This window comes from Spinacia oleracea, chromosome 5, assembly GCF_020520425.1.
Source record: "Spinacia oleracea cultivar Varoflay chromosome 5, BTI_SOV_V1, whole genome shotgun sequence".
Lineage (NCBI taxonomy): Eukaryota > Viridiplantae > Streptophyta > Magnoliopsida > Caryophyllales > Amaranthaceae > Spinacia > Spinacia oleracea.
The window spans coordinates 1115047-1141591 of NC_079491.1; the positions used below are offsets into that span (position 1 = coordinate 1115047).

The window sequence follows — 26545 nt, forward strand, 5'->3', positions numbered from 1 at the left end:
TAAGAAAAATATTTGGAGTGGATAAGTCTAATGATTGGATTGTACTTGTGTTGGAATAAGCAAAATGGTCCCCTTCTTTTTTGCACATGGATCCTAATCAAAATAGTTTAACCAATAAGAATACAATAATATTTATTCTCAACCAATCAAAATGCTCAGATTTAAAGCACACAGATTCAACACAAATAGGGGTAATATGGGGTCACTTTTTCCATCAAATGGTCCCCTCCTCTTTTCTGATTTTTGTTTTATTAAATTAGTTTTCCTTGTTTTTTTTTTTAATTTTAGTGGTCCCAAACAAGAGTAAAGTGAAAAGTTAGTACATTTATAACTAGAAATAGGAAGATAATTTTGGGACGCTCGTTTAGGAAAGCAGGAAGATAATTTTTTGTATAGAAATTATGTAATTATTTTTTTTAATAACATTATGACATTATCTTCCGGTGATTTTGGCCGAAAAATAAGTCCGGGTTGTAATTTAAAATGGATGTGTAAGTTTGAGGTTGTAATTGGCAAAATTAGAAATTTGAGGTTGTAATTGACAAATACTCCGTAGAAAACTTTATTAGGTTGTATTTGGCAAATTTTCCTTTAAAAAACGAAACAATATTCCAGTACAGTACATTAACAAAAGTTTTTCACTAGTTTTATTTTATTGAATCTTTACCCATATACCAGAACTTGGTATACCAGCATGAACTACAAACAACAAATAATACCCAGGAGGTGCTACATTTGTGCTTGAAGGTCCCATAACTCCAACATTAAACATCCCTAATGAAACTTGAGAAATCCTTACCATCCTCAAAACCACCATCCTTTGATTCATAGCTATTGAGTGTGTTGTAAACGATGGTGCAATAATATTAACAAACAAAACATCTTCTGCTTGGTATTGTAACACATTGAAGGTGATTGTAAACGGTTGTCCATAACCAACTACTTGATCTGCGTACACAATGTTAGGTCTCATGGTTGCATATTCGAATGACAGGTAAGGTGGTGAGTAAGCTTCTAAACTTAAATCTGTTGGAAATTCCACATTGGTGAAGTTGTAGAAAACATGTGGGTTGCTTCCCCCTACTAAAACCCGTCCATCCGTTAACAAAATGGCTGCTGAATGGTACATCCTAGGCCTTGGTGACGGACTCATAACATGGAATCTCATTTCAATCTCATTCTTTGGTTGATATATCACTGGAGTTGTGACCGGCTTTGCTGCGTTGTCCCATCCTGCAGTGCCTAGCTCTGCGCCGTTTATAATGAGAACATCTCCGGTTGGAAGCAGTAACATGTCCCCCATGATACGAGCCATTGGCATGTCTTCCATCTTCCAAACAGGGTTTTCATCGGTGACTAGTAAGCGCGCGCAGTTGTTAATTGCGCGTACAAATGACCTGTTGGTTATTGCTTGTGTGAATGACCCGTGTTGTGCGCCACCACATATCATGACTTCCGCCTCACTAGATTTATTCTCGTCTATAGGTAAGAGTACTGAGGAGCCAGAGCTAGGGTAGTTGCGAGGAACTCCACCGGCGATTGGTGGGAACTGCTTAACTACTTTGTTTTTAACATAATCTAATGATATAGCACGAGTGTTAGCAAAGATGAATAGGTTACCATTTGGTAATAGATGCACAAAAGGGTACAAGTTGTTTTCCTCGTCATCACGAGTCTCCAACAGGAAATTCAGCCAAAAAGTTGATGAAGAAGGAGGAAAGACATTAGATGTTGTTCTAGGGAAGAACTCATAGTTAAAGACTCTTCTACCACCGATTACTATAACACGACCATCTGGCAAAATTTGATTCGTTGCATACCATCTACGGTCTGCTAGATAACTAGGATACTCAATCCAATCACAATTATCATCTCCACAAGGTGTAAATGTACGTACCACACGATCTCCGTCGTTATAACCACCGGTCTGAAGTAGGGTTCCATCAGAAAGGACAGAGCCTGAAGAACACCAAGTGTCAGTGTTGACCATCAAGGGGCGAAAGGAGTTGGTAGCGATGTCATATAACACCGAGTGAGCCGTGCAATCCATTTGGAGGATAATGTCGGAGGGATCATGGCGACAACGACCGTAAGGGAGGGAGAGGTTAGATGAGCCAAAGTCAGTTCTATCAAACATTATGACTTTGTTGTTACGGAGTAGTTGCATGTGCATGGCTGAGATGCCGATGTTTTCGTGCAAGACTTGCCACTCACCTACACTTTGAAGGTTTGATAGAGAGGGAGAGGTAATAGCCAAAGATAGCACAAGGAACAAGGTGAGCATGATGATGGAATGTTGATCACACAATTAAAGTAAGTAATTGAATGTTTGGAAGCCTTTGGTTGGAGAAGTTGGTGGAAGAAAGTTGGAGACTTTAGTAGCCAACAAAATTGGTACAATGAACAAATTGTGATCCCTCTATAAGCATCATTCTCAAGGACGTCGGAAGAGCATAATATCATTGGATTAGCATGCATTGAAGAATAGAGAGAAAGATTGCACCTAAATCAAAGAATATGGTACCATAAAACCTGCTTTTTTGCACAAATATCTCATTCACTCTTTCTTTCAATTTCCACCAAAAACATTAAGGGACAACCACCCTCCAACATCTTTTTTTCCCATTTTAATTATACTAGTTGTTCGATCGTGCGCTAGCGCACACGATCCCCCAAGGTATATAAACTTATGTTTGTAAAAATATAACTTAAAAGCTACGAACTTACAATTTGTGGTAAATGCTACTTCGTAGAACTGATATGCTAAAGTTAGATGTTGGATTTGTGTATAACAGAAAATACGAAACCATAAATATATTCACGATGTATGTGTTTTACATTGATAGTTCGAAGGTACAATATAAGGGAAATTATATGAACAAAATGCATTTTGTATCACAAATTTAGAATGACTCGAAATTGATACGGAGTATTAAGTTGTGATATTCTCGGTCATCATATCCGCTTCCTCATCAACCTTATATTCTAAGGTTCAGTCCTCGAAATCCTTCATTTTTGCAAGTACTCTTGTATCTTAATTTGTCACTTCTTCCTCTGCAAAAAAAAATATTGGAGTCACTATTCGATTTTTTCCTCAAGGGACTTGGTGGTCTAAATTTTGAGGTTTGTATCCTTCTTTTAAAGTATGTCCCTCAAAATATTCATGATTAGCATAATAAATGTGGAGTTTAAATATTTCCAATCACAGAAAATCGAGATTTCTTCTGGCCTTGGTACATATATTACCACATCAATACCTCAAGGCCATAAAGAACGAGACAAAAAGATTGGAACTAATTAGACAATAAAAGTTTATGATGCAACTAATTATTTCTGAAATTCGGATTTTGTACAAGGATTGTCAAAATATTACGATATCCAACAACATGAACTCAACATACCAGGTACAGTTTGCTACACTCTGAGCAATGTTGTAAAAGATTTATGGCCTTCTCAAGTGCTACATGCAGAGAACATAATGCGTGGATGCGTGGAGGTGTTGCTAGAAAGATATTCAACACTCTACAATACACGAAGTATATCGGAAAAGAGCTTGCACATTCCTCCATGTAACTGCAAAAGAAACAAAGCTTGTTAAACAAAAGCCACCAACATTTCATCATACCAGACATCTTGCATGGTATCAACAAAACAAGTGCCCCGCCTCTAACTGCATGAAACTTGAAATAATTTAACTTTCTTAAAACCAAATCTGTACTCGTTTTCATAGATTCACTGTATCGAGAAAAAGTGACTATATCTCCCTATTGTTCATTACTGTCACTGACATAATCTCCAACCCATAATCCTTATCATTTGATTTCTGCATCGGTATAAGACGGTAGGCTTCATCCACAAAAAGAATCCCCCTTCAGCTTCTTTGATCTGCCCAAAATCTGCAAACAAATTTGTTTACAGCTAAGTTAGTTAAAAGCAATATTATCACAGTTTCAAACTTGAGTAGTTAGGTAGGGGTAGAAAGGAGATAAAAGGATAAGAACAATACCGCTCTCCTAGTCTTCAGCCCAGTGTGACCAACGAATTCTCCCACCAAATCTGGTATCTGCACTTCTATCACTTTATCAGTTGGTAAAATTCCTACCATATGTAGTAATTTTCTAAGAATTCTGGCCACCATAGTTTTCTGTCAAGTAACAAAATCAATCATTCTATTGCATATGACGAGCAATTATTTGATTGAAGACAACAAAAAAGCATTCCAGGATAATTATTTGAAACTTAAAAAAGTATAACCATATTCTTCGCATGATAATGCATAATGCTTTACAGAAAATCTATACTTAAATTTGCACAAAAGGTTTTTCCATCATAATAATGCAAATGCCTATCCCTATTATCTCATAACCTGTCGAAATCTGTAGACCGCATATATTGAGCAGTCAGCTAATCATCATTTAACAACTTATATCAATCAATCCAAGTTTATCAACTCTTTAAACAAACTGCACTTATCTAGATTCCCTGTCTTTTGATGTCAACAAGTTTGAGAGTATTCTGTCCAAGTTGGTAACCAACCAATCAGCTCAATTGACATGGCTAGGCTTTGGGCTAAACTAAAGAGATTGTTATGAATGTTTAAGAAAGTGATTATGAAATAGTCCAGATGTCAAAAGGAATGCATAACCATAACATTCTCATCGTACTCACATGTTGGCTTGCTTCAGCCAAACATGAACATGCCATCTTAATCAGCAGACAGACTCGGGGTTTCGAAATGGCTACGAGGAAGGTGCCTACCTTTCAAATAAGAAATGCCAGCACCAGTGATGCTGCTGAAAGAAACTTGCAGCTCCCTCAAGGTTGTAAATTCTGGAACATCAAAAAAAAGAGCACATCAATCTAGCTTAAACCAAAGTACAAATTGTGCAAACATTTCAATTAAAGCAACCGAGTCACGCTTTAATAGCCCTTAATAGTTAATATATACATCTTTGTTACATCGTTGACCAAAGACATGTTATGTTGGTCCATGAGAAGTGATGTACAACACTATAGATGCAGCTTTTATTAAGAATTTTTTTACAAATGTCAATCCGAATAGTGGGACTCATGTTCAGACATGACAAGTTGATGCTAGTGAACCTAAAAATATTAAATAACTCACTTGAAATTGCCTCTGTATCTGAATCTGCAACACATTTACAATACCTAATGTTAAGAGACTTGAGCTTCTTGAGCCCTACAAGTATATGGAAAGTAAAATCTCAGAGCCATTGTAAAAGAATAAGGAGTAGATTGTAGCTTACATCACGACGAGAAAATATTTATCAACCAAAGTAAATTATACAACTACTAGTACAGCCTAAGCTAACTGCTCTAAACATACTTTACCATCAAGGTATACGATAATTGGCATCTACAGGTTCAAATATACACAATCTTAAACCTATGGTTGCAAAAGGTTTTTGAGTAGAAAACAAGGAGGAAGGAAAGACTATCACAAAACATGAAGAGCAAAGCACAACTATTGACTAATTAGATCCAGTGTATAATAATCTAAAGCTGAAGTTGATCAGCTGAAGTTTTCTTCTTTATTAAAATGGGTGGCATAATAACATATGAAAGCAACATTACTCATCATGTGTGCACAAAGCCGCAAAGTAAGAACTCTGTTCAAAGGTAAATAACATGTTTTGGATGATGACTTGATAGGCGTTACATGTCAGGAAAAAAACGTAGCGTAACTCTCACTTCCCGGGTACGAAACTCCGTATTCCATGACATAGCAGGCCATCAAACTAACAATTCTAGTACATTATTTGTAGTGTACTCCAACAATGTTAGAAAGCATGAAGCGTGCCAAGGGGAGTGCCATCCTGTAGCCTAGGCCATTAGTTAAGTATAAGAGAAGGCACGTCAAAGCAAAGGCAAGTACCAAGCGAAGCAAGAAACACATGTCCATAATTATCTAGAATACATATGTTGTAAATAAGCCATATTATCGCTGATAATTGATGCAACATTTATACAAAATTTGATAAAGAGAGCTGGAAATTCATGAACAATCTGCAACAGTAGACTTAAATATTCCTGTGAGTCTGTGACATATTGAGGCAGCCAACGGGGGTTATGATAGAGACAAAATCTGAGCTTTGAGAGAACTTCTACACCCTAGGCTGTGATGAATCAACATCAAGATGATTTGACTTTATGTGGAAGCAATACACCGGCAAACTAACCTTCAAGATGAACAAAACTACCATGAATCCCAGAACATCTCTCAGGACCAAGAGCTCGATCAATCGACCGAATAACTTCCTCCAAACGTGCAGGTTAGGAGACTTCAAAGCTTTTCAATAAAGCCTCGTAATCCCGCATCTCCTTTCTGGCTAGCTTTGCCTGGAGATCAATCAGATGTAATCATTGAGGTACTTTGTTACTCTGCGCTTGCTACAAATACACTAAACTTCTAAAGCTTACGTTTCCTACAAGTCACTAAGCTCAAGCCCCCATCAGTCTACTCAAAAGAGGACGGAGGCTACTTTCGGGTTGCAGCGTAAAAATGGAGTGATAGAGTGAAACTTATTGTAATTTAATTTCTTACTTCAATTGCACATAAACTTCAAACAAGCTTACATTTTCCAGTTTCAAAAGAGTAAAATTTCTGAAACAGTTCATAAACTCAAGGACACAGTTGAAGGTTCTGACATGTACCTCTAGGACCTTAGTCTTTCACGCGTACATCTATATTTCAGTAGTTACACGCAGTATATAGTAGTCAAATGTCACTCATTTTTTGATACGTGAGAAAGCTTTGTATTACTATTAACAACTTCAAAAAACAATACAAGGCTTCCTGTATGAGCAGGGAAGGCAAACAGAAAAGGGTGCACCAGCCTACCAAATAAACACCTTAATGTTATAAGCTAATAAGCTATACAATCAATCTTTGTCAATAATTAAAAAAAATCGTCTCTTAACTCTTAAAGAAACTGAGTCATACAAGCCATTTAACAGTTTCTTGAAATCCAAACATGCTAATCTATTGTTTCATTTACCCAGAAACCACCACAAAAAGACTTGGCTGCAAGACATTTGATCCAGAAATAGAAAAAAGAGCCACTATAAACCTATATTCCTATTCCATTCGAATCACAGAAACTTATGTTGGAACTATAAGAATAAAGTGGCTAAAGAAGTTATGTCAAAAGCAGAAGCATACCAGATGCAAATGATGAACACGAGTTAAGACCTGCAGCTCAGCCAAAAGCTCCCTTGAGGTTTGCATATCCATCTTCTTGATTGTTGCTTTCTGAAGTTGATATATGATTCAAGAGGATGAAATTAGTCAGCAATTTAGAGCTTCCCCTTATTTTCAGACAGGTAAGTGTGCAAATAAGAAATGGCATATCATATCATTTAGCAAATGAGATAAGGCCATCCTAGTCTCCTAGAACTCACCTCTTTCTTCCCATGACATGAACTGAGCTATAATACGTAGAAGGTGGGAGGGGAGTCATCATTCTGACATCTGACATAAAATGTCGGTACCAACTTGTTTAAGATGTTATAATGTACTAATTCAAATATTAAAACACAAAAATCACTTCATATTCCCTACAATACATTTTATTCACACTATATGCTCTATTGTTTAGGGTTCTTCGTTGTTGGACGAGTATTCAGCTCTATGGAATAGATCTGTTTCAGATTTTCAAACTATAATCTCCAAGGAAGTAGATCAGTGGAGTTCCTAAGAAGAAGTCGGGCAATGCCTTATGGTAACAGTAAAGCTATGCAAAATATGTCAGTCAGAATTATGAATTTTATTCATAGAAACTGCAGGTACAAACCTCGCCTCTGTGCTATGCAAAGAAGACTTCTCCAAATCCACCTCCACCAATCCTATAACTGCTGTTGAAAATTATTTGTCGCTTTTGCAAGCTCTTCGTAAGAGAACTCCATAGAATTGCCCATATATATACCTGAATCACCAGCTGTATGTCCACTTTGGAAGGAACCTGCAATAGGAACCCGCATATCAATAAGAGTTGATCGCAACCCTAAAACCTTAGGTCGTGTTAATTCAAACAAAATTTACAGAAAGAGGAAAAATAAAATCGATCACAACCCTAAAAGTAGAATTGAAATCTAAACAACGAAGCATCCAACCTACATCTTTAATCTCCATTATCACCCAATTACAAACAGAAATTAAAAAAACCCTAGAATAAACACACACACACAAAAGAATCAAATTATGAAATAAAATAAAAAAGTTATTAACCTTGTAAGAGTTGCAGCGATCATATGTAGAAATAGCAGATGAACCTTCAACTGGTTTATTCCTAATGTTTTCCATTTTTTGATAAACCCGGAATTAGAAATGGCATTAATCAAATAGAAACTGAAAATATTGAAACTTTGGAAAAAGAGGAGAGAGAGAGAGAATTGCTAAAACCGATGATGGAGAGCTGGTAGATCGGTGGCAAATGGAGCCCTTCAAAACGAACGCCCTGGGAGATGTCCTAAAAAACAGGTCATCAAAGAAGAGAAATTAGTAGGAAAAATTAGGAGGAAAAATTGAAGAAGAGTAGTAGGAGAGGGGAGGAGAAGTACCAGCGCCATTCGAGAGGAGAGGAGAGGAGAGTAGAGAGAGGTAGCAAGAAAGTGAAACCTAACTCGGGTCCAGAAAGGCAAATAACAGGTGCGAGGAACATGCAGCAGTGTAGGAGGTCGGGGCTAAAAACGTAATCGCTCTATTGCTAAGGAAAATGACAAATTAAAAACATGAAGGATTTTGAGGTTATAACAGACATTTAACTATTGTGTGAATAGTAAGTAAAGTATGAGACTTTAGAAGTGTTAGGATATGTAACCCAAAAAACATTAACAATCAAAAGTGTGCATTGAAAACAGTAAAAGAAAAAGAAAAAAGAAAAATAAAGTGAACTACTATTTTGAAACCAGAATATTTTCATGTACCCATACGACATGCCCACCTATTTTAGTAGGGTTTCAAACTATGTCAAGACAACTTGATTCAACCGATTTTCCTACACTTTTACACGACTGATGAACTAATGACCAGTCCATAGACCCAATTATTAAGACTATGCTAAAATCACCAACAAAAAATTCATTACCAGAACTATTAACCTAACCTAACAGAACTTTCACTGCAAAAAACTAGATTTTCATAATTGGTGTCTCTGCTGATCGATTCACGCCTGCATCATCTTCTTCAACAAACATGTTTACATAATGACAATACTATCAATGCTTTAGAAGACATCTTCCTGCAGAGATTTGTTCCGAACTTCAAATTTAGTTCTGAGAGTTTAGGAAAGAGGAGCAACTCAACTGAACTTTCAAAATTCCAACCATTTGGTGTAGTATACACAGGTTACAGGGGAGATGATGCCATCGGGAGCGCAATGGTTAATTTGGGGACAAACACCACATGGTATCATAGAGAAAGCTCCCATTTTAGCACGTTTTGATTTGAGCTTGTAACAATCTACATTGACAGGAAACGAAGCAAATTCCCCCATTCCATTGCTCTTCACTTTACTAATCTCCTTCTCCAAAATCAAATTGTCAAGTATTTCCTTCACCTGATCGACTGTTACTTCAACGTGAAACGCTCCATCCAAGTTATTAATCTCGTGTCGAAGTCCGTCAGCTGTAGCAACCTTATGTCTAGAAAGTAGTTTTAAACAGACTAACTTGAGGTTATCAATTAAATCCTCATCAAGTATTCCATCTTGATACCATACACCACCAGTTAACTCTTTTGAAGGCTCAAACTCCATAGCCATAAGCCGCTTCTTCCCTTTGGCTTTAACATCAGGCACCTCTCTGATCATTTGATTCAGTTGGAGAGCCTTAACACAGTTATCAATTATCTTTGTGTTGTTCATGTTCAATTCTCTTCTTATGTCTCCCTTCCATATACCCATATCCCCCTTGCTTTTAATCAGATTGTATACATTACGCTCATCGGGGTTCAACTCTTTTGAAGTATTTGATCCTGGACGTGACCGCTTGTAGCCCAAAGCCCCTTCTCCCCGTAGACTCATCTCTTAGAAAAATAACCTAACTACTCGAAGAAAATTGAATGCCTGCCAGAAAAAATAAAAAAACAGTGGAAATCAAACATAAATCATGAATTAAAAACTAAATGTTCAGCAAAAAGTCTTTTACTAATCCAACAAGCCAAAGATAAAGATCTTGGTTTTACTACGCAGTACTCCACTTAGAGATGGCAACGGGTACAGGACCCTACCCTGACCCTGTCAGACCCTACCCTAAAATTAGGGTATGGGTCTTAATTTTCTAGACCTTATAGGGTAAGGGTAGGGTATGGGTATATGATGTATCGAATAGGGTACGGTAAGGGTCCAACTTTTTCAGACCCTTACCCTACCCAGACCCTACCCATAGACCCTTAAGATCCATACCCTACCCAGACCCTAAACTAAATCCGCTCAAATTTCATTAAAGAAATATAAAAATAACACAAAATCTTAAGGCAATCCACAAAATCACATTTACTCCTCTAACAACCATCCAACACTACCATTCACTAGTCAAAAAAACCTCTAACATTGACATTGTGTACTTGAGAACCTGAGTTTTTTTTAATTCGTGACCTTAGTACATTAAATTGTAATATGTTTAAGGAAATACAAGGATGATTTGGGGCACTAGGATTTATTTGTTTTAAAATGTCAAATTAATCGTTTGTCGAAGTATTTTTTTTGTGCATTACATATGGTTGGATATAAAAAAAATTGAAAAAAGTTAAAGAAAAAATAGGCAATACGGACCCGCTCCGGACCCTAGACCCTACCCATACCCTACTGGACCCATAGAGTCCGGGTAAGGGTCTTGTAATTCTACACCCTATAGGGTAAGGGTAGGGTATGGGTATAGGTCAAAAAATTAAGGTCCGGGTCCGGATATTGCTAGACCCTACCCAGACCCTACCCATTGCCATTCCTAACTCCACTTGACAAGAAAAGTTCCCTCCATGACATAATATTGCCTATAAGTCCTAGAGGTATGGACTGGTCTGCTACTGCCAAGCCTACTTTCTTGTAATTATAAGGAATCTAGGCAACAGCTAACAACATCTTATCACCCACCAAAGGCCAAAAATATTCACTCACCCAACATCAAAGTTACCACAATGGATATCAGTTTCATTTCTCTTATATTACAGAGTACCTCTTTATCAGCCCGTTAAAAAGGAATGATTTTTCCTTCCAATCGAGATGAATATTTTTCATCTCCTAAAAACTTCACTCTCCCTTCCCTGCACCAACTAACAGCAGATGAATAAATATCATCCAGTCTAAACCAAAGAACAATACAACTTATACAATAGCTAACTAGTCCTGCTAATCCATGGTGGTCACCAAATAATTCTAATTGTAAGGGTAATCAGTCAAACAGCAGCAAAGGGATTAAAAAAACTGCTCTTAGTAACTCACAATGAAGAAAAAAAATCCCCGAAAACCCTTTCATCAATTCATCTTCTCCCTTTCTCACATGTTTCCTCTCATTGAGATTATGTGTGAGTAAAGCCTGGTTTTTTCTGGCTTAATGTCAAACATACAATCTTAAACGCATCTTCACTGCCTCAGCTCAAGCTCACCACATTTTATTAGGCTCTTATATCCAGCTACAAGCTCGGAAGCTCCGGAAATAATTTAGACAACAACTACGCTATTGGAATCATACGAAACGAATAAAACATTTTGCATGCTCATTGAACAATCTTCAAGAATATAAACAAACACTCAAGCAAGTCGCATACAAAATCAAACCAAAAATAATCAACGAGTGAATATCTACATTTTTCTTCAAAATTCTGAAGACAGCAATCATAATACTCCGTAGAAACAAAAAAAATGAAGTCCTCAATCTAATTAATCTGTGAATTAGAAGAACCCTAAGCGAAAAACCTAAATTAGGGGATTGCTTGACTTGATTCACAGCACCAGCAATCAAAATTGAAAACCCTAGCTCGCAATTGTCACTCGACATTTTCCCACAGTTTCATCCCCCTATTAACATAATAATCCCCAAAATCAACAAATCAAATCTGTAATTATCAAAATATAAATCGAAGGGATCAAACAAATGCGCAAAACAACCAAATTATTCAGCAAAATACAGCATAAAAAATGAATTGAAACATCAGAAATTGCAAACCTAATTAGCCGAAAAGAGAACACAATAGAACAGCTGCTAACCTTGAGAAGAGCAAAGAGCGCGGCGAAGAGGAGAGTGGGGGAGTTCACTAGAGAAGAGACGATGGGCGTGGGTATTTTTTTTTTTAACGTAAAACGAAGAAAATATTATTAAATTATATAAAGCATATTACAACTACATTGCAAATCAACAAAGAGCCCCCACTTCGCCGAATAGTACTAAACGAAGTAGCAGGGAACAAAGCCCACCCAAAATAAAACTCTGTTCCATAGCATACCATAGACACACATACTATCTACCCTATTAGTTTTCATAACAAAAGATAAGATCTCCCCACAGATCAGATTACACATTCCACGTACTTTTAAGAAAGACAACCTTTAGAGACATGCTAAGCATTGGCAGACCCACCCCCAAATCTATCCGCAGCAGCTTTATCCTTTTTGAAATCATTGAAAGCCCTTGGTGGTACCTCAAAATGGGTGACATGACCCACAGCCATCTCCATTGCCATTGCTGCCAAGTGATGTGCAACTACATTTTTGTGCCTTGGTACATGTTTGAAGACAATCACCCAATCTTCTTTAATCTGGTTCCTCACATCCGAAATAACAGCAGCTAGCTCATGGTGCGGATAAGGATTCACACCTGACGTATCTAGCATAAAGATCAAAGATTCAGCATCAGTTTCCACTTCAAGCTTTGGCACCTGAAAAGCTTTCGCCATAGCAAGACCTTCCCTCATTGCTAGGAGTTCAGCAGCCAATGGAGTTTTGGCATTAAATTTGCTTGAGAATCCAAGATACCAATCTCCATTCTCCCTTCTCAGCACGCCTCCTCCTCCAGCCTCATCTATCCCTTTCCAAGCTCCATCAGTATTGAGCTTCATAAAGCCAGGAGCCGGTGGAGTCCACGAAGGACGTGGGGTATAAACCTCTCCCATTTTACCTTTTCCTTTATCCTGAAAAATACCAGAAGTTAAATTCCAATCTACATAAAAGGAATTGTAAATAGAAAATGCAGAAGTCATTTTTTTCTCAAAAACTGCCAAATTTCTGTGCTTCCAAATATGCCAACATGCTGTGATGAACAGAAGATTCCAATCACTAGGGATAGTCAAGTTATATTCAATCCATTCTGCCCATGAGGAGTTGCTGAAAATATTGAAATCAAATTTATCAGGAATTTTTAATCTTTGGAATATATAATTCCAAAGAATAGCTGAAGATGCACAATCCCTGAAAATGTGAATGTGAGTTTCAGTAGATTGAGAACATCTGCTGCACATGGCACTTATGTCAGGAATAAAGAAATTGAGTTTTTCTGCAACAGGAAGAATTTCATTTATGCAATTCCACATTAAAACTTTATATTTAAAGGGGGCTTTGACCTTCCAGAAACTTTTCCAAGGGAAATTATTAATGAAGGGGGAAGGATTATGGACTCTGTAAGCTGATTTTATGGTGAATGACCCTTCTTTGGATGGGGTCCACCTAATGAAATCCTCCATATTTGAGGATTGAGAAAGAGGGGTAGCTAAAATTTGTAATTTAATATTATTAGGTAAGAGATATTCTATATCCTCAAGAAACCAAGCACCATTCCTAATTATATTACACACAAACCAATGAGCCTTATTTTGTGGCACATCAACTGGTAAAAACTTATAAATCGGCCCTTCTCCCACCCAATGATGGTACCAAAGCGAGGTCGATTTACCATTACCGATTCCAATTTGAATCCCCTTTTTTAGAATTTCCCGACCTTTTAGGATATCCTTCCATAACGGAGAATTATAAGCTTTTGGAATAGCATCAAAGAAGGTCGCATTTCGAAGGTATTTTTCTGAAACAATTTTAACCCACAATTTTTGTGGTTGAGTTAAGATCGTCCATCCTAATTTAGCCATGAAAGTTAAATTCCAATCTCTTAAACTCCTAATACCTAGGCCTCCTGCATCCATGGGCTTAGTAACATTATGCCATGCAGTACGAGGAATGTATCTAGACCTATCCACCTTATTCCAAAGAAATTTTCTACAACTTTTCTCCAAGATGTTCAAAACAGTAACAGGTAAGATGCAAGTTTGCATAGAATAAACTGGATAAGAATTAAGGACAGACTTAATCATAGTACATCTACCAGCCATATTAAGAAGTTTAGCTTGCCAACCTCGAATCCTATCCGTTGTTTTTTGAATAAGATCAGCATAATTACTAATTTTTAATCTGTTTGCACTAATCTGCACTCCTAAATATTTTCCAAAGGAGGAACTAGTTTTTAAATTATACCTTGTTGCCAGCTCATCCCTAATAGAGAGGCACATCTTAGAGGGAAAGATAAGGGAAGATTTTTGTGGATTCATACGTAACCCAGAAGCAATTCCAAATTCCTCCAAAGTTTGCATAATACAATCCAAATTGCTAATGCTAGCCGACCCAAAGAGGAAAACATCATCAGCATAAAAAATATGGGAAAGAGATATAGATTTTGAAACCCTTAAAGGACTCCAAGTTTTACTAATAACTCTATTTTCTATCAACAAAGACAATCTTTCCAAACAAAGAACAAAGATGTACGAAGATAAAGGATCCCCTTGACGAATCCCTCTTGACGGTTTGAATTCCCTAGTGATTTCCCCATTCCAGAGAACCGAAATGTTAGCATTAGTGATACAATTCATAATAAGGTCTATCATAGAGTCTGGGAATCTAAAACCAATTAAAGTATCCCTAATAAAACCCCATTCCAGACTATCATAGGCCTTTGTTAAGTCTAACTTTAAAGCCATTACATTCTTTCCTTTCTTAGCCTTATGAAAAAGATGGGCAATCTCCTTAATAATAATCACATTTTCCTCTATACTTCTATTAGGCACAAAGCTGGATTGCATAGGACTAATTAAGTCATCCAAAAGAGGTCTGATTCTCCTAACAAGCATTTTAGTAATTAACTTATACATAGTGTTACACAAACCTATTGGTCTAAAATCCGAAATGAAGGTAGGATTATCAGTTTTCGGAACAAGAGAAATGTAAGACTTATTAATATCCTGAGGAATTTCTCTATTAACAAAACAATTAGTAACAAAAGAAGTGATGATGTCTTTCAAATGACTCCAGTGTTTTTTAAAGAAAATAGGTTGGATACCATCCGGACCCGGACATTTCATAGAATCCATATCAAAAAGACATTCCTTCACCTCCTTCATGGAAGGTAAATCCTGTAAACTCTTACTACTATCATTAGAAATAAAAGAATTTGGAATAAAAATGACACATCTTTTACTAGTAATATGAGTAGTAGTAAACAAACTTTCAAAGTGAGAAGAGGCAATATCCTTCAGAATCCCTTGATCCGAAATCCAATCCTCACTATCTATATTTTTTAAACTTAAAATCTTTCCTCTAGACTTTTTAACATTTGCAATCATATGGAAATATTTAGTGTTATAATCACCGAACTTTCTCCAATTAATACCCGCTTTTTGGGCCCAAATAATTCTTTCTTTCCTATAAATCTCATTTAACTCACTGAGCAAATGCTTTTCCAGATTTACTAAAAACGCGGAGAATTTACTGGCTAGGGCAATTTGGATGCCGTCAATACGAGCCAAAAGTCTTCTTTTTTTTTAGCCAAATTACCAAAAATATTATGATTCCAGTTTCCAATAGTGCAAAGAAAATTATCTCTACCTAGCATGAAAACATTATTAGGGGAATCCCAATTTTGAACAAAATAATCTGAAAATTGGGGATGATCCAACCATACTTCTTTACATCTAAAAGGAAAATTACCACTAACAGTAGGATTATCAATAGCAACAATAATAGGCGAATGATCAGAATAGGTTATGGGAAGATGCAATACCTTGGTATGGGGAAAAGTGTCAAGCCATTTTGCATTTGCAAGAGCGCGGTCCAATCTTTCTCTGATTAGAGCCGCCCCCTCTCTCATATTTTCCCAAGTAAAGGGATTACCAGAAAATCCCAAATCAACAAGGCCAGCCTCATCCCGGAAATTATTAAAATCCCGGCATTGAGAAGGCCTAAAATCCCTCCCCCCAGATTTTTCAGAGTGAGAAGTTACCTCATTGAGATCCCCAACCAGGAGCCAGGAAGTTGTGGCTGGAGGAAGATCCGCTTGCATGTCCTTCCAAACTTGGTGACATTGCATAGCTTTACTGGGAGCATGCATTGCGGTAACTAAAGCCTCCTCCTTTACATTCTTAAAGTGAAACAGCCCATGAAAATGATAATCCCCAACCGAGAAAGTAACTAGGTCAACTGTATTTTTCCAGAAAACCCAGATACCTCCCCTACGAGAGTTAGCCTGAACCACCTTAAAATCGTGGAACCCTAATTGAAGCATAACTTGTCGAGCACGTAAATCATCTGCCTTCGTTTCCAGAAAAACAAAAACAGTAGGATGTTGCTTATCTATAATACTCCATGCATGAGGCAAGAAGTCATTTTTCGAGGCACCACGAACATTCCACATAACTATCTTCATATTGAGACAAGGAAGGGGGCGAAGATTGTTGACTGTTCCTGGAGAATTAGGGATTTGTTCCTGTGGTAGGAAGAACTCCTCCCAATCCCTCCAGCAGTCCACCATCCCCATCGGGCCCACATCCTCTAACCTGATCGGAGTCACTAATGCATGTACCTCCTTTGGACGAGCCAGTACCTGGGTGTAACGTGCTTGCAGTTGAACCCCTACCACTTGACTTCGCGTGATGAACATAACCATAAGGCGATCTTTCCGACCCATATCGAGTCCGTGACTTTCTAACAGCAAGTGAAACGTCGGAATACTTTCTGGGATTACCAGTGGGTTTTTCTCCACTTGTTGATCTATAAGCAGCCTCCTCTGCAGTGGACAACGAATAATCTCCTCCTCCTTGCGCTGCATTGAATCGAGAAGCAGAAGTGCCCCCCTGAGTTCCGTCGGCGAACCTGGCGTCGACAATTTTGGTGAACATAGCGGTTTCTCTGTCACTGTTGGGAATAGGTTCAAGCATGTCGTGATCTGAGAGGATGGTTGAATCTCCATCAGAGCTTTTGAAACTGGAATCCTGTTGTAGGGACGAGCCAAAGGATTGAGGCGACGCTGGTAAGTGGCTACAGGTGATTTCGGGGTTTGGGTGCTTTTCTCCTCCGTTGATGGTGAAGGACGAGTCAGGATTTTGATTGGTTTTTTGGGGGATTTCATGGTCAGTTTCCGGTTCTCCATGGCTTCCGGTTCTCCAGTTTCCGGTTCTCTATGGGCGTGGGTATTTTAGTAATTGTACATCGCGATTTTTGAAATAGATAGTAGCCTAGACCTTTCAAAATAAAAATATTTTTAGGCCAAAATTAGTGGGATGATGTTGGGATTTGTCAATTTTGTAAAGGTTTCCTTAAATAAAAAACCAATGAATAATTGAGGTTTGATCGGTTCGAATCTGAATTAGTTATTAAGCTGTAGATTATCGGGTGTGTTTGGAAAAATGTTGTTAAATAAAACAAAAGTTTTTGTATAAGATCGTTTAACGGTTAGACTATTTTTTGGTACTAATTATGATAGTGTAAAACATAACTAAAAGTAATAAAATCATAACAGTTAGACCACTTTTCGTATATGTGCAATTAACTAAGTTTTTGAACAATTGAGAGAATAAAACTAAGTAACGAAAATAAACTAAGTATTAAAACTAAGGAAAATAAGATGTCCAACTAAATAATAAGGGCTTGGTATTTACAGTTTGCCCAAAAAAAACAAACGAAAACCGAAAATAAACTAATATATGCGCCTAGGGGTTGTCGTCGCCTGATCGGGTGATCTGCTCGTCAAACTGCACGATTCCGTATCTTAAAAACACCATATCTCCTTCGTTATAAGTCGGAATTAGGCGAGTGAGCACTCGTTGGAAAGCTCTTGAAGTTTAGAATCCAACCAAATTTAAATAGCTGAATTTGGAGTTGTATAACTTGAGTTATGATCAAAAGAGTAGACGAGTGTCGGTTTTCTACTTCTTTCACTATTCGCTTTGCTTGAAAACTCTTCCAACTCAATGTTCGTGCTTTCTAAAGTACATAATCTCTTGTAGTGATTCAAATGAGTAGGAAATTCACACAAGTATGCTAATTCCTACAATGATGAACCTAAAATTACAAACACACTACAAAGAGCACATTAGTACTAAAAATCGCTCCGAATAGCTCATTTGAGATCAAAAAGTACTAAGGGACGGGGGTAAAAACACTATAAAATATGAGCATATCATATTTAAGAGGCAAGAAGAAAATAAAGATGATTCTGTAAAGCCTCATACCAAAGCTATCAAGCCCTGGATGGAAGTTTAGGCAAAACAACATGACGATATCTATTATATTTTCTTAAAAATGTGAAACAAAGTTAAACAAACATGTCAAGGTGAAAAATCTAGCAACCATTGCTGAAAGAGATAAGGCCCTTGCAATTACAGTTTTAGATTTTCGAATTATATACATCACATATATGCTAAATGTTGGAGTACTCGTTAGTTGCATTAATAATTGATTATTAGTATGATCAAAGTATATTCTCTCTCAATAAACTATACTCCCTCTGTCCCTTAATACTCGAACCGTTTTGACTTTTTGCACTATTCACATAATTCACTTTGACCTATTTTATTTCTAGTATATGAAAATAAATGTTAGTATATAATATATTGTTGGCTTCATCTTAATATATATTTTCAAAATATTAATATTTTTTAAGTTTTTATAATATGTAGTTAAAGATATTGATGGTCAAAGTTGTGCATTGGCAAGCGTGTCCAGTCAAAACGGTGCAAGTATTAAGGGACAGAGGGAGTACTTTCGTTCTTATTTGTAGTGAATGGAGGAGCAACAAACCAATTGATTTGGCTTGTGGATACGGAGTATATAATTTGGAGTAAAATGGTGTACAATTGTACATTAACAGTTGTTTATCTCTTACACTTTTTGGAGCAACAGTTCAATGTGTTTATTGGCATAGATAGATTTATTGAATCTTCAACGGAAGGACCAGTATTTAAACAATTAAACTACTTGCTCCGTCCCAAAATTATTGTCCTGCTTTCTAAATCGGGCGTCCCAAAATTATAATTCTGTTTCTAATTTTGGCTACTAAGGTCCACACATTCTCATGTACTATATTAATTAAAAATGTATTGAAAGCCCCACCCATGTACTATATTCCACTTTCTTATGTACTATATTCTCTTTTACATGTACTTTATTCCACTTTTCCATACAACTCTATCATCATCTGTACTTTATTCCACTTTTTCATGTACTATATTCCATTTTTCTTAAAATCCGTGTTTTTGGTCAAACGGAACTACAATATATAATTATGGGACGGAGGGAGTAGTTATAAAAGGCGGAGAAGAGGCACACGTCTATATTGTTTCACCAGACAGCCAACATGAAAGAACATTGGACAACCACCACTAGAATACTCAGTTTACCTGGAAATAGAATAGCTTTGCCGTGCTCCAGAAGTTGACAGTAATGTCAGAGTTGCCAAGACTGATTGACAGAATTCTAAACAAATCTTCAGGCATTCACAAAGAAAAAGTTCAGACAAACAAAAAATACATGAAGCTAGAAACATCAGTACATACAATTCATATATAGCAAAATTTTATACTTCAGTAGATCCAAATTTCAAACAAGAATTGGTTGCACTCTTCATGAAAATCGTAAAGGAAAAGGAAAATTATAAGAAATTAATGATCAATCTTTTTGGATTAATAAAAAGAAAAGACTCATAAAATGGAGAGAAAAAGTAATCCCCATTTTAAATAAATGAACAAAACACGCTGAATAGCGGCTACATCTGTTCTACAAAGGCCCAAAGCATAAAACCAAAGAGGTTAGAAAGACTACCATATCTTACAATAAAACTCAATGCACAATCCAAATCTGGAACGTATTCTCATTTCCACTCCAGCCATATTGTTCTCCTGTCTACTAAATACAACAGTAACCTGCAATGTGTCATATTTGTGGCTGGAGTATCCAGTTCATCACTTCATCCCACAATCTGAAAAGTTAGTACCAACAAGAATCGAGCCAAGTCACAATGCAAAAGTAGATGGCTCCCACACTCCCTTGGAAAACTATTTTTTTCTTATGTTTTAGTTGCAGTCAAAGCTTTTGCAAACTTTTCAAGGCGGAGGAGAAAGAAAATAAGAATAAACCAAACCAAACCAAACCAAACCCCTAACAACCTCCCTGCTAGAAGAGAAACCAGTACCTACCACTACCCCACCTTCCATCATCCCTCCTCCCCGACTACTCATCCATTATCACCCCATCCTCAGCCCTCCTCCTTGACCACACTTCCACCACCACTTACCCGTAGCCCTATGCATCCCCAAAAAATCTAATTCTCAGCCTTCTGAATCAGATAGGAAAGACGCTTGCAATTGTAATCAATGTTACTATAGTAGGGTTACCACAAAAAGTACTGAAAACAAAGAGCAATCTGCCATCAATATTTTCTGATTGGAGAGATAAACTAACATCTCAAGCAGTTTGCAGTGAGATACCTAAACTTACAATCACAAATATTCCTTCTAAATGGAAATTTTAATCTAGAAACTGGTCCTCTACTTCTCCCAATTTCCCTCTTCAACAATTTTCATAAAAATCATTATAAAGAGTAAATAAATAATGAAAATGCATTACAGCTGAATGAATCCCAAGTTTACGACTCCTTTCAAACCACTAAAATATGAGCAACACTCTGTTTCACAGCTAACATAGGTCAATTTTAATTATGAACAAAGAGTTGTGAAGAAGAGAAGAGAATTGTAATTCTCTGGTGAATTATCTGATGGTAATTAACCAATGAACACTCTTATACTATAGTTTTCTCGTGACGTGAAGCATTCATCTACTTGATCATTATTATAACAATGGAACTCAAACAATTGAATGCCCAAACTAGTAGTGCATGGTGATTTAAAGGAAAATTATATAAACGAAACAACCAAATCAGTGCTTAAGAAAGGAGAGACGAAGATGTTGGCCACAGAAAATATTTTCGAGAAAATTTATTGCCAACTAGAACATGACACATGCACTTTTACCTTCTACTGAGTAAATCTGTCAACTTTTACTTAGGACCAATATTAAAAGAAAACCACTAAACTTGGAATTTTTCATAAATAATTCATACATGGGATTATCACAGGGAATACCCTGAACTTGGGATTTATGCATTCACCTTGTCAATTTTTCCTTCTTATAATGATTTCAAAATAGGTATATAACTAAAATTGTTAAATCTAAGGGCTAATCTAGTGCAAATTTCATGAAAAGAAGCATGACCACTACTCAATATCCCTCTTTGCCAACTGTTAGCATTATCATGTACTATAGTAAAGGAGCCAGAATTAAGAAGTCTTAAACTATATGAGAATAAAGAATAAAAAGGAGAGGAGGTCATGACTTATGAGGGCTAGGGCTTAAGGGGTTAGAGTAGATGACATCGATGGAAATGAATTTCCAAAGGTGAAGCATAAAAGCAAATCAGGGAGTGTAAGGCAAACATGCAGATGAGAATACTGGTATTCAGCTATATTGTTATAATCACGGTTCCAGAAACTCACAGCTAAACCACCAACTTTCTGATAAATAATGCACTCCATAATTAAGTTTTGAATTATGAGCATCAATGACTTGTAAACTAATACTCCTAACTCCCATGCCACTATGATCATGCTTTCTATAGCCTCACACGGTCACACTGATGAAGCAAATTGAACGCCTATGATGCAAGAAAATCCACTTACTCGAACATTTAATATTTGTAACTTTGAACACCAAATACTCAGTGAAATAAAATGAGAAGGGTTTTACTTTAAACAAATTCCATTCGAACAACGGCATGATTAACCTCCCTTTTCAAATCTTCAACAACTACACTTCCTCCCTATTCGCCCCATAGGGGCTCCACATGTCAATGAATTGATTTCTCATTTGAACAGCCCTTTAGAGGAACTTCCCTTCCAATTGATTTACGTACTTATTAGTTTACCATTATAGCACCGAAATTCTACCTAAAATTCTCAGAGTACTTTGTGGCATTTTAATTCTCTCAGTTATTTGTGGCATTTTAATTAACCAGAAGAGTTTGACGGAAAACATAGTCTACCTACCAAACTATAAGTATTAAGCTTAACCTTGCGTATGTAACTTCAAGTTTGACATGAAAAAGTCTACCAAATCAAAGTGATATAACATGTAAACAACTCACTTAACACCAAAAAAAAAAATATATATAAGCTGCACATTCAATTAACAACTAATTCTAATCTACTAATAGGCCTCCAATCAGGGCCACAACTTACAACTAGCAAATAAGTATAGAATATCATCATACTAATGGAAAATAGTTGCTCCTACTTTTAGGATTTTAGCTGTAAAAGTCAACAAAAATTAAAGAATTATGAGACAATCACAAGATTCACAACTAGCAAGTAACTATACAATTCCACGCGGCAGAAATCAAACGGCATCAGAGAGGAAAGTATGGATGAAATTGAAAAATAAATTTATAAGTTAACAGAAACCGCTCATTACTATAGAGTTCTCAAACACAATGCATGTCAAATCATCAAATGAGATATAGAACAACAAATGTTAGATGCTACACTGAACCACAAGGAGAAGAAAGAGCGGTAGACCTGTATGAGGTAGAAAGTGGCAGTGGATGTCAGTGGATAGAGGTCAAGGTATCACTGAGAGCTTCAGAGAACTTTTGATTTCTGACCTTACTCATTGATGACATTTGTCAAACCCAATTTACCGAAAGAAAAGATCCTTCAAAACAACAGCACCACCTAGCAAGAAACAAAGATTGGACGAAAAAGGAAGACCAAACAAGTAGTTGTGTTATTAGCACTAACAATTAACAAGAGAAGCAAATGGAGATACACAAAAAAGATAACACAGCTGAGAGAGAGGCTTCAAATGTGTGTAAGAGAGAGAGAGAGAGAGAGAGAGAGAGAGAGAGAGAGAGAGAGAGAGAGAGGGGGAGGGAGAGAGAGAGAGAGAGAGAACAAACATTACAAATGCTGCATAAGAACTCAAAATTATTTTATTTGAGTTTTGAACAACCAGTCATTTCACTAGACTAATGTTGTTCTCTAGTTGGAATAGAAAATTAAATCTAAAACTGTCAAAGGGATTCGACACAATTATAATTTCATCCATTCCTCTTTTTGTAATTTGAATTCAGTAAAATGTTGCTGAGTTCCTCTCATGGCAGGTGTTTCTTCTAAAGTTGAACGTAAATTTAGTTTAAAGGGGTGAGATACACAAAAGAATCCTTGAGTACGATTATAAGGAACAAGCTCCATAAGACCAAGATATAATTCCGGGTAACTCCATGGTGAACATAATCAACCAGAATCTGTCGGACCCCATCCAGCGACCTATGACGAATTCCATGATAAACGTAATAGGAAAAGGCGAGGGCAGCAATCTCAAGAGATATCAAATGGAGCTTTGAAGAATAAAAGACCGCCTGGTAAAAACTTGGATAGGTGAAGCAAATAGAACCCATCTTCATATAAGCAAGGGAGAATAACAGATATGCACCCGTGAGGTACATTCCAGATACTCTATGCAAAATCGACAAGGTGGAATTAGATTGTGGCCGGTAAATGAGAAGATGAGGAGATAATGGGCGAAGGACATTCTTATGATCATCAACATTAACTTCTCCCTTTCCACCCTTTATCTCATTATCTACAAAAGAACATAACATAAATTAATAATTAGAAACTTATGGTAGCATAATCTAAACAATTCATGCGAAAAAACAGAAGTCAAGGGGAGTTGATCAGTTGAAAACAGTAGGTAGATTAACTTCCTAAGAGGCTAAGATTGACCAAACCCACTTATAACTCTTTCTAAGATTCATATCAAGAAAAAAAATAGCATCTAATTCTAGGTATGAATAAACATTATATAGCTCCTGTTTTCCGCCCTGATTTCATTATACTTCATAATTTCCATGGTGATATAAATTGGGAATTCACGACAAAATCTGGAAACGTTTTGATTAAATACTTCTACATTGCGAAACTAGTAGTTACGGAGTATCTCTTATTACCAAACGGCAATTTAGAAACAATGACATGAACAAAAAATGGTGGTTACTTGAATTATTACCTAATTTGTTAGTGATATCACTGGATAAGAACCTGGCAAAGCTATAATTTGCGAAACCGGGGCGAGAAGCAGGCAAAAACGAAGGACCTGACTGTTTTCCAGCAGCACCAATTGATGAAAAATACGCATTAAGAAACCCTAACCCTTGTTCAGTGTTGCTTGGTGCGATTCCACCCGATTGATTTGCAATCCCTGCCATTCTTGCTCCATATCCATCACACCCAAGGGTCTGCACATAAATCATAAAGTTATTTTGAATATTCCGAGTTGAATTTGATAAATGATCTTGATTTCTCAAAGATTTACAGTTGTTTTTGTTTGATGAATTTAATAGTCCGTAATTAAGACTATTTTTTGACAAATACACAGATAAATTGGAGATTAAAACCAATTAATAGCGAAAATTGAAGAGAAAATGAGTTGAACTTACTGAATTGAAGAGCGAGGAGCGAGAAGATCTGGAGAATGAACGCCCAATTCGAGAAAGCATCATTTTGCCGATGTATGGATGGAGAAGGTGGGTAAAATGAAGACCAAAATCTATTACGAACTCCTACTACCTCCGTTCCTTGTTGTTTACCGTTTACACAAATCTAGAGATGTCAAAACGATTACTCAAATCGGGTCTGGGTCGGGTCATCTTGGATCTCGGGTCATGAATTGGTCGGGTTGGGCCATTTTATCACTCGGGTTCAGGTTGGGTTGAGAATTTTCCGGGTCATGTCGGGTTATTTTTTCATTTCGGTATAGGTCGGGTTCTGTTCAGTTCGGGTTCGGGTCGGGTCTTTTTCTAGTCGGGTACAATTACGGGTTCGGGTCTTAACGAGTCGGGTCAAGTTTGGATCGGATAATTACTGGGTCGGTAGGGTCGTGTTCACTATCGGACAGACGGACACGGGTTAACACCGGGTACGGTAGCTATCAGGTCTACTCAAGTTTTAACCTTATAATTAACTTTTACGGAGTATAATTTTGGTTAAATTTGGTTTAACGATTTTCACTTGTTATAGATTAGTTAATTATAAAAAATAATATTAACTTGATATAATTTATTATTTAGTTAGGTCAATGACAAATCGGGTTGTCAACAGGTCGCGTAAAATCAGGTAACGAGTTGTCATGAATTGAGTCAATAACTGGTTTCATCGGGTTATAATCGGTCTCGAGTTGACATTGGGTCGGGTGTTGAAACGGGTTCGGGTCATTTTTCGGTCGGGTAAGATGACTCAGTTCTGTTATCGGTTATATTTCGGTCGGGTGTCAGGTTCGGGTTCGGTTCATACATTAACGGGTCGAAATCGGTCGTCGGATTTAACGGGTTGGATACGGTCGGGTTACGGGTTTCCTATTTTACAAAATTTCGGGTCCCGGATCGAGTCCAGATCCTTAAAAAAACAAGTCGGTTCGGGTCGATTTCTCGAATCGGGACAATTTTTGCCGGCTCTGCCCACGTCCCATTGATAACATATTTTTTTTGAAAAGAAATAGTAACCCAAAAAGAATTAAATAGCATCATTAAAAGCATATATAAAGAATATTCTTCCCTACCCCCTTTGATGAACTTTAAAGGACAACCCACTAAAACTAAACATGGAGTAATAAAGCTCTTCCACCTGAAAAGTGAAAACGCCCCTTTCTTCTTTTACTTGGTTACTAAAAAGCTTTGTGTCATCTTGTGTAAAAAGCTCTTTGCCCCCCTTTTAAGTTCCCTCACCCTTTTGAGAAACTAAGAGATTGAAGTAACCAAAAGGACGTTAATGCTAAAGATCAAAATACATGATTGATTAGCTTAACATACAAGTATACAACACACCTCAAAAAACCTCTAACATTGTAAGAATATACCGATTTGAATCATGACAACTGTCTAAGGCTAGTTTGGTTGACATTCTAGTGTATGAAAAATTTCATTTCCTAAGAAATAAAAAGCAAAGACGATGTTTAGTTGACATGAGCATAGGAATTTCTCTAAAATAGAGGAAGTTATTTACCTAGTCCCTGGTTAAGTAACTTCTTATGCTCAACCAAACAAGAATATCCAATTTCTATCCCAAAATGGAGAAAATTACTTAACTAATCTCCTAGATAAGTAACTTCTTACGTTCAACCAAACAGGAATATCCAAATTCCTATGAAGTTAAAATACAAGGGAAATATAA

The 26545-nt window shown here is 36.8% G+C and overlaps 4 protein-coding genes across 7 annotated transcripts; all 4 read right to left on the reverse strand.

The window, feature by feature from the left end:
- Window positions 1–620: 620 nt before the first annotated feature.
- Window positions 621–2521, reverse strand: LOC110775843 (aldehyde oxidase GLOX-like). Its single transcript, XM_021980441.2, has one exon. It carries the CDS (start codon window positions 2282–2284, stop codon window positions 653–655), a length of 1632 nt encoding a protein of 543 aa, XP_021836133.2. The 5' UTR covers window positions 2285–2521; the 3' UTR covers window positions 621–652.
- A 268-nt stretch (window positions 2522–2789) lies between these two features.
- LOC110777006 (uncharacterized) lies at window positions 2790–17417 on the reverse strand. 3 transcript variants are annotated; one of them, XM_056829211.1, is made up of 10 exons: window positions 16054–17417; window positions 12225–13144; window positions 7815–7982; window positions 7184–7273; window positions 6201–6360; window positions 5126–5200; window positions 4759–4830; window positions 4007–4144; window positions 3402–3896; window positions 2790–3054 (listed from the first exon to the last, which is right to left on the reverse strand). In XM_056829211.1, the coding sequence occupies exons 1-2, from the start codon at window positions 17395–17397 to the stop codon at window positions 12575–12577; spliced, it is 1914 nt and encodes a 637-aa protein (XP_056685189.1). In that variant the 5' UTR covers window positions 17398–17417; the 3' UTR covers window positions 2790–3054; window positions 3402–3896; window positions 4007–4144; window positions 4759–4830; window positions 5126–5200; window positions 6201–6360; window positions 7184–7273; window positions 7815–7982; window positions 12225–12574. The 3 variants fall into 3 exon arrangements, with proteins under 3 accessions (XP_056685189.1, XP_056685191.1, XP_056685190.1); XM_056829213.1 differs by lacking the exon at window positions 5126–5200 and having other exon boundaries at window positions 4007–4063; XM_056829212.1 differs by lacking the exon at window positions 5126–5200.
- LOC130459073 (uncharacterized) lies at window positions 8825–12302 on the reverse strand. 2 transcript variants are annotated; one of them, XM_056829214.1, is made up of 2 exons: window positions 12184–12302; window positions 8825–10085 (listed from the first exon to the last, which is right to left on the reverse strand). In XM_056829214.1, exon 2 carries the CDS (start codon window positions 10041–10043, stop codon window positions 9333–9335), a length of 711 nt encoding a protein of 236 aa, XP_056685192.1. In that variant the 5' UTR covers window positions 10044–10085; window positions 12184–12302; the 3' UTR covers window positions 8825–9332. The 2 variants fall into 2 exon arrangements, with proteins under 2 accessions (XP_056685192.1, XP_056685193.1); XM_056829215.1 differs by lacking the exon at window positions 12184–12302 and adding an exon at window positions 11136–11270.
- A 5865-nt stretch (window positions 17418–23282) lies between the features above and the next one.
- LOC110777062 (succinate dehydrogenase [ubiquinone] cytochrome b subunit, mitochondrial-like) lies at window positions 23283–24958 on the reverse strand. The gene is made up of 3 exons (XM_021981672.2): window positions 24817–24958; window positions 24387–24615; window positions 23283–23960 (listed from the first exon to the last, which is right to left on the reverse strand). Exons 1-3 carry the CDS (start codon window positions 24877–24879, stop codon window positions 23506–23508), a joined length of 747 nt encoding a protein of 248 aa, XP_021837364.1. The 5' UTR covers window positions 24880–24958; the 3' UTR covers window positions 23283–23505.
- Window positions 24959–26545: the final 1587 nt, after the last annotated feature.

Excerpts from the sequence above, each read along its gene's own strand:
- LOC110775843 (XM_021980441.2), bottom strand. The coding sequence starts at position 2,284 with ATGCTCACCTTGTTCCTTGTGCTATCTTTGGCTATTACCTCTCCCTCT.
- LOC130459073 (XM_056829214.1), bottom strand. The coding sequence starts at position 10,043 with ATGAGTCTACGGGGAGAAGGGGCTTTGGGCTACAAGCGGTCACGTCCA.
- LOC110777006 (XM_056829213.1), bottom strand. The coding sequence starts at position 17,397 with ATGAAATCCCCCAAAAAACCAATCAAAATCCTGACTCGTCCTTCACCA. Across the intron at positions 13,145-16,053 it reads ACACTTTTCCCCATACCAAG|GATAAAGGAAAAGGTAAAAT; the intron begins GTATTGCATCTT and ends GGTATTTTTCAG.
- LOC110777062 (XM_021981672.2), bottom strand. The coding sequence starts at position 24,879 with ATGATGCTTTCTCGAATTGGGCGTTCATTCTCCAGATCTTCTCGCTCC. Across the intron at positions 24,616-24,816 it reads GCTCCTCGCTCTTCAATTCA|ACCCTTGGGTGTGATGGATA; the intron begins GTAAGTTCAACT and ends ATTTATGTGCAG. Across the intron at positions 23,961-24,386 it reads TGATATCACTAACAAATTAG|ATAATGAGATAAAGGGTGGA; the intron begins GTAATAATTCAA and ends GTTCTTTTGTAG.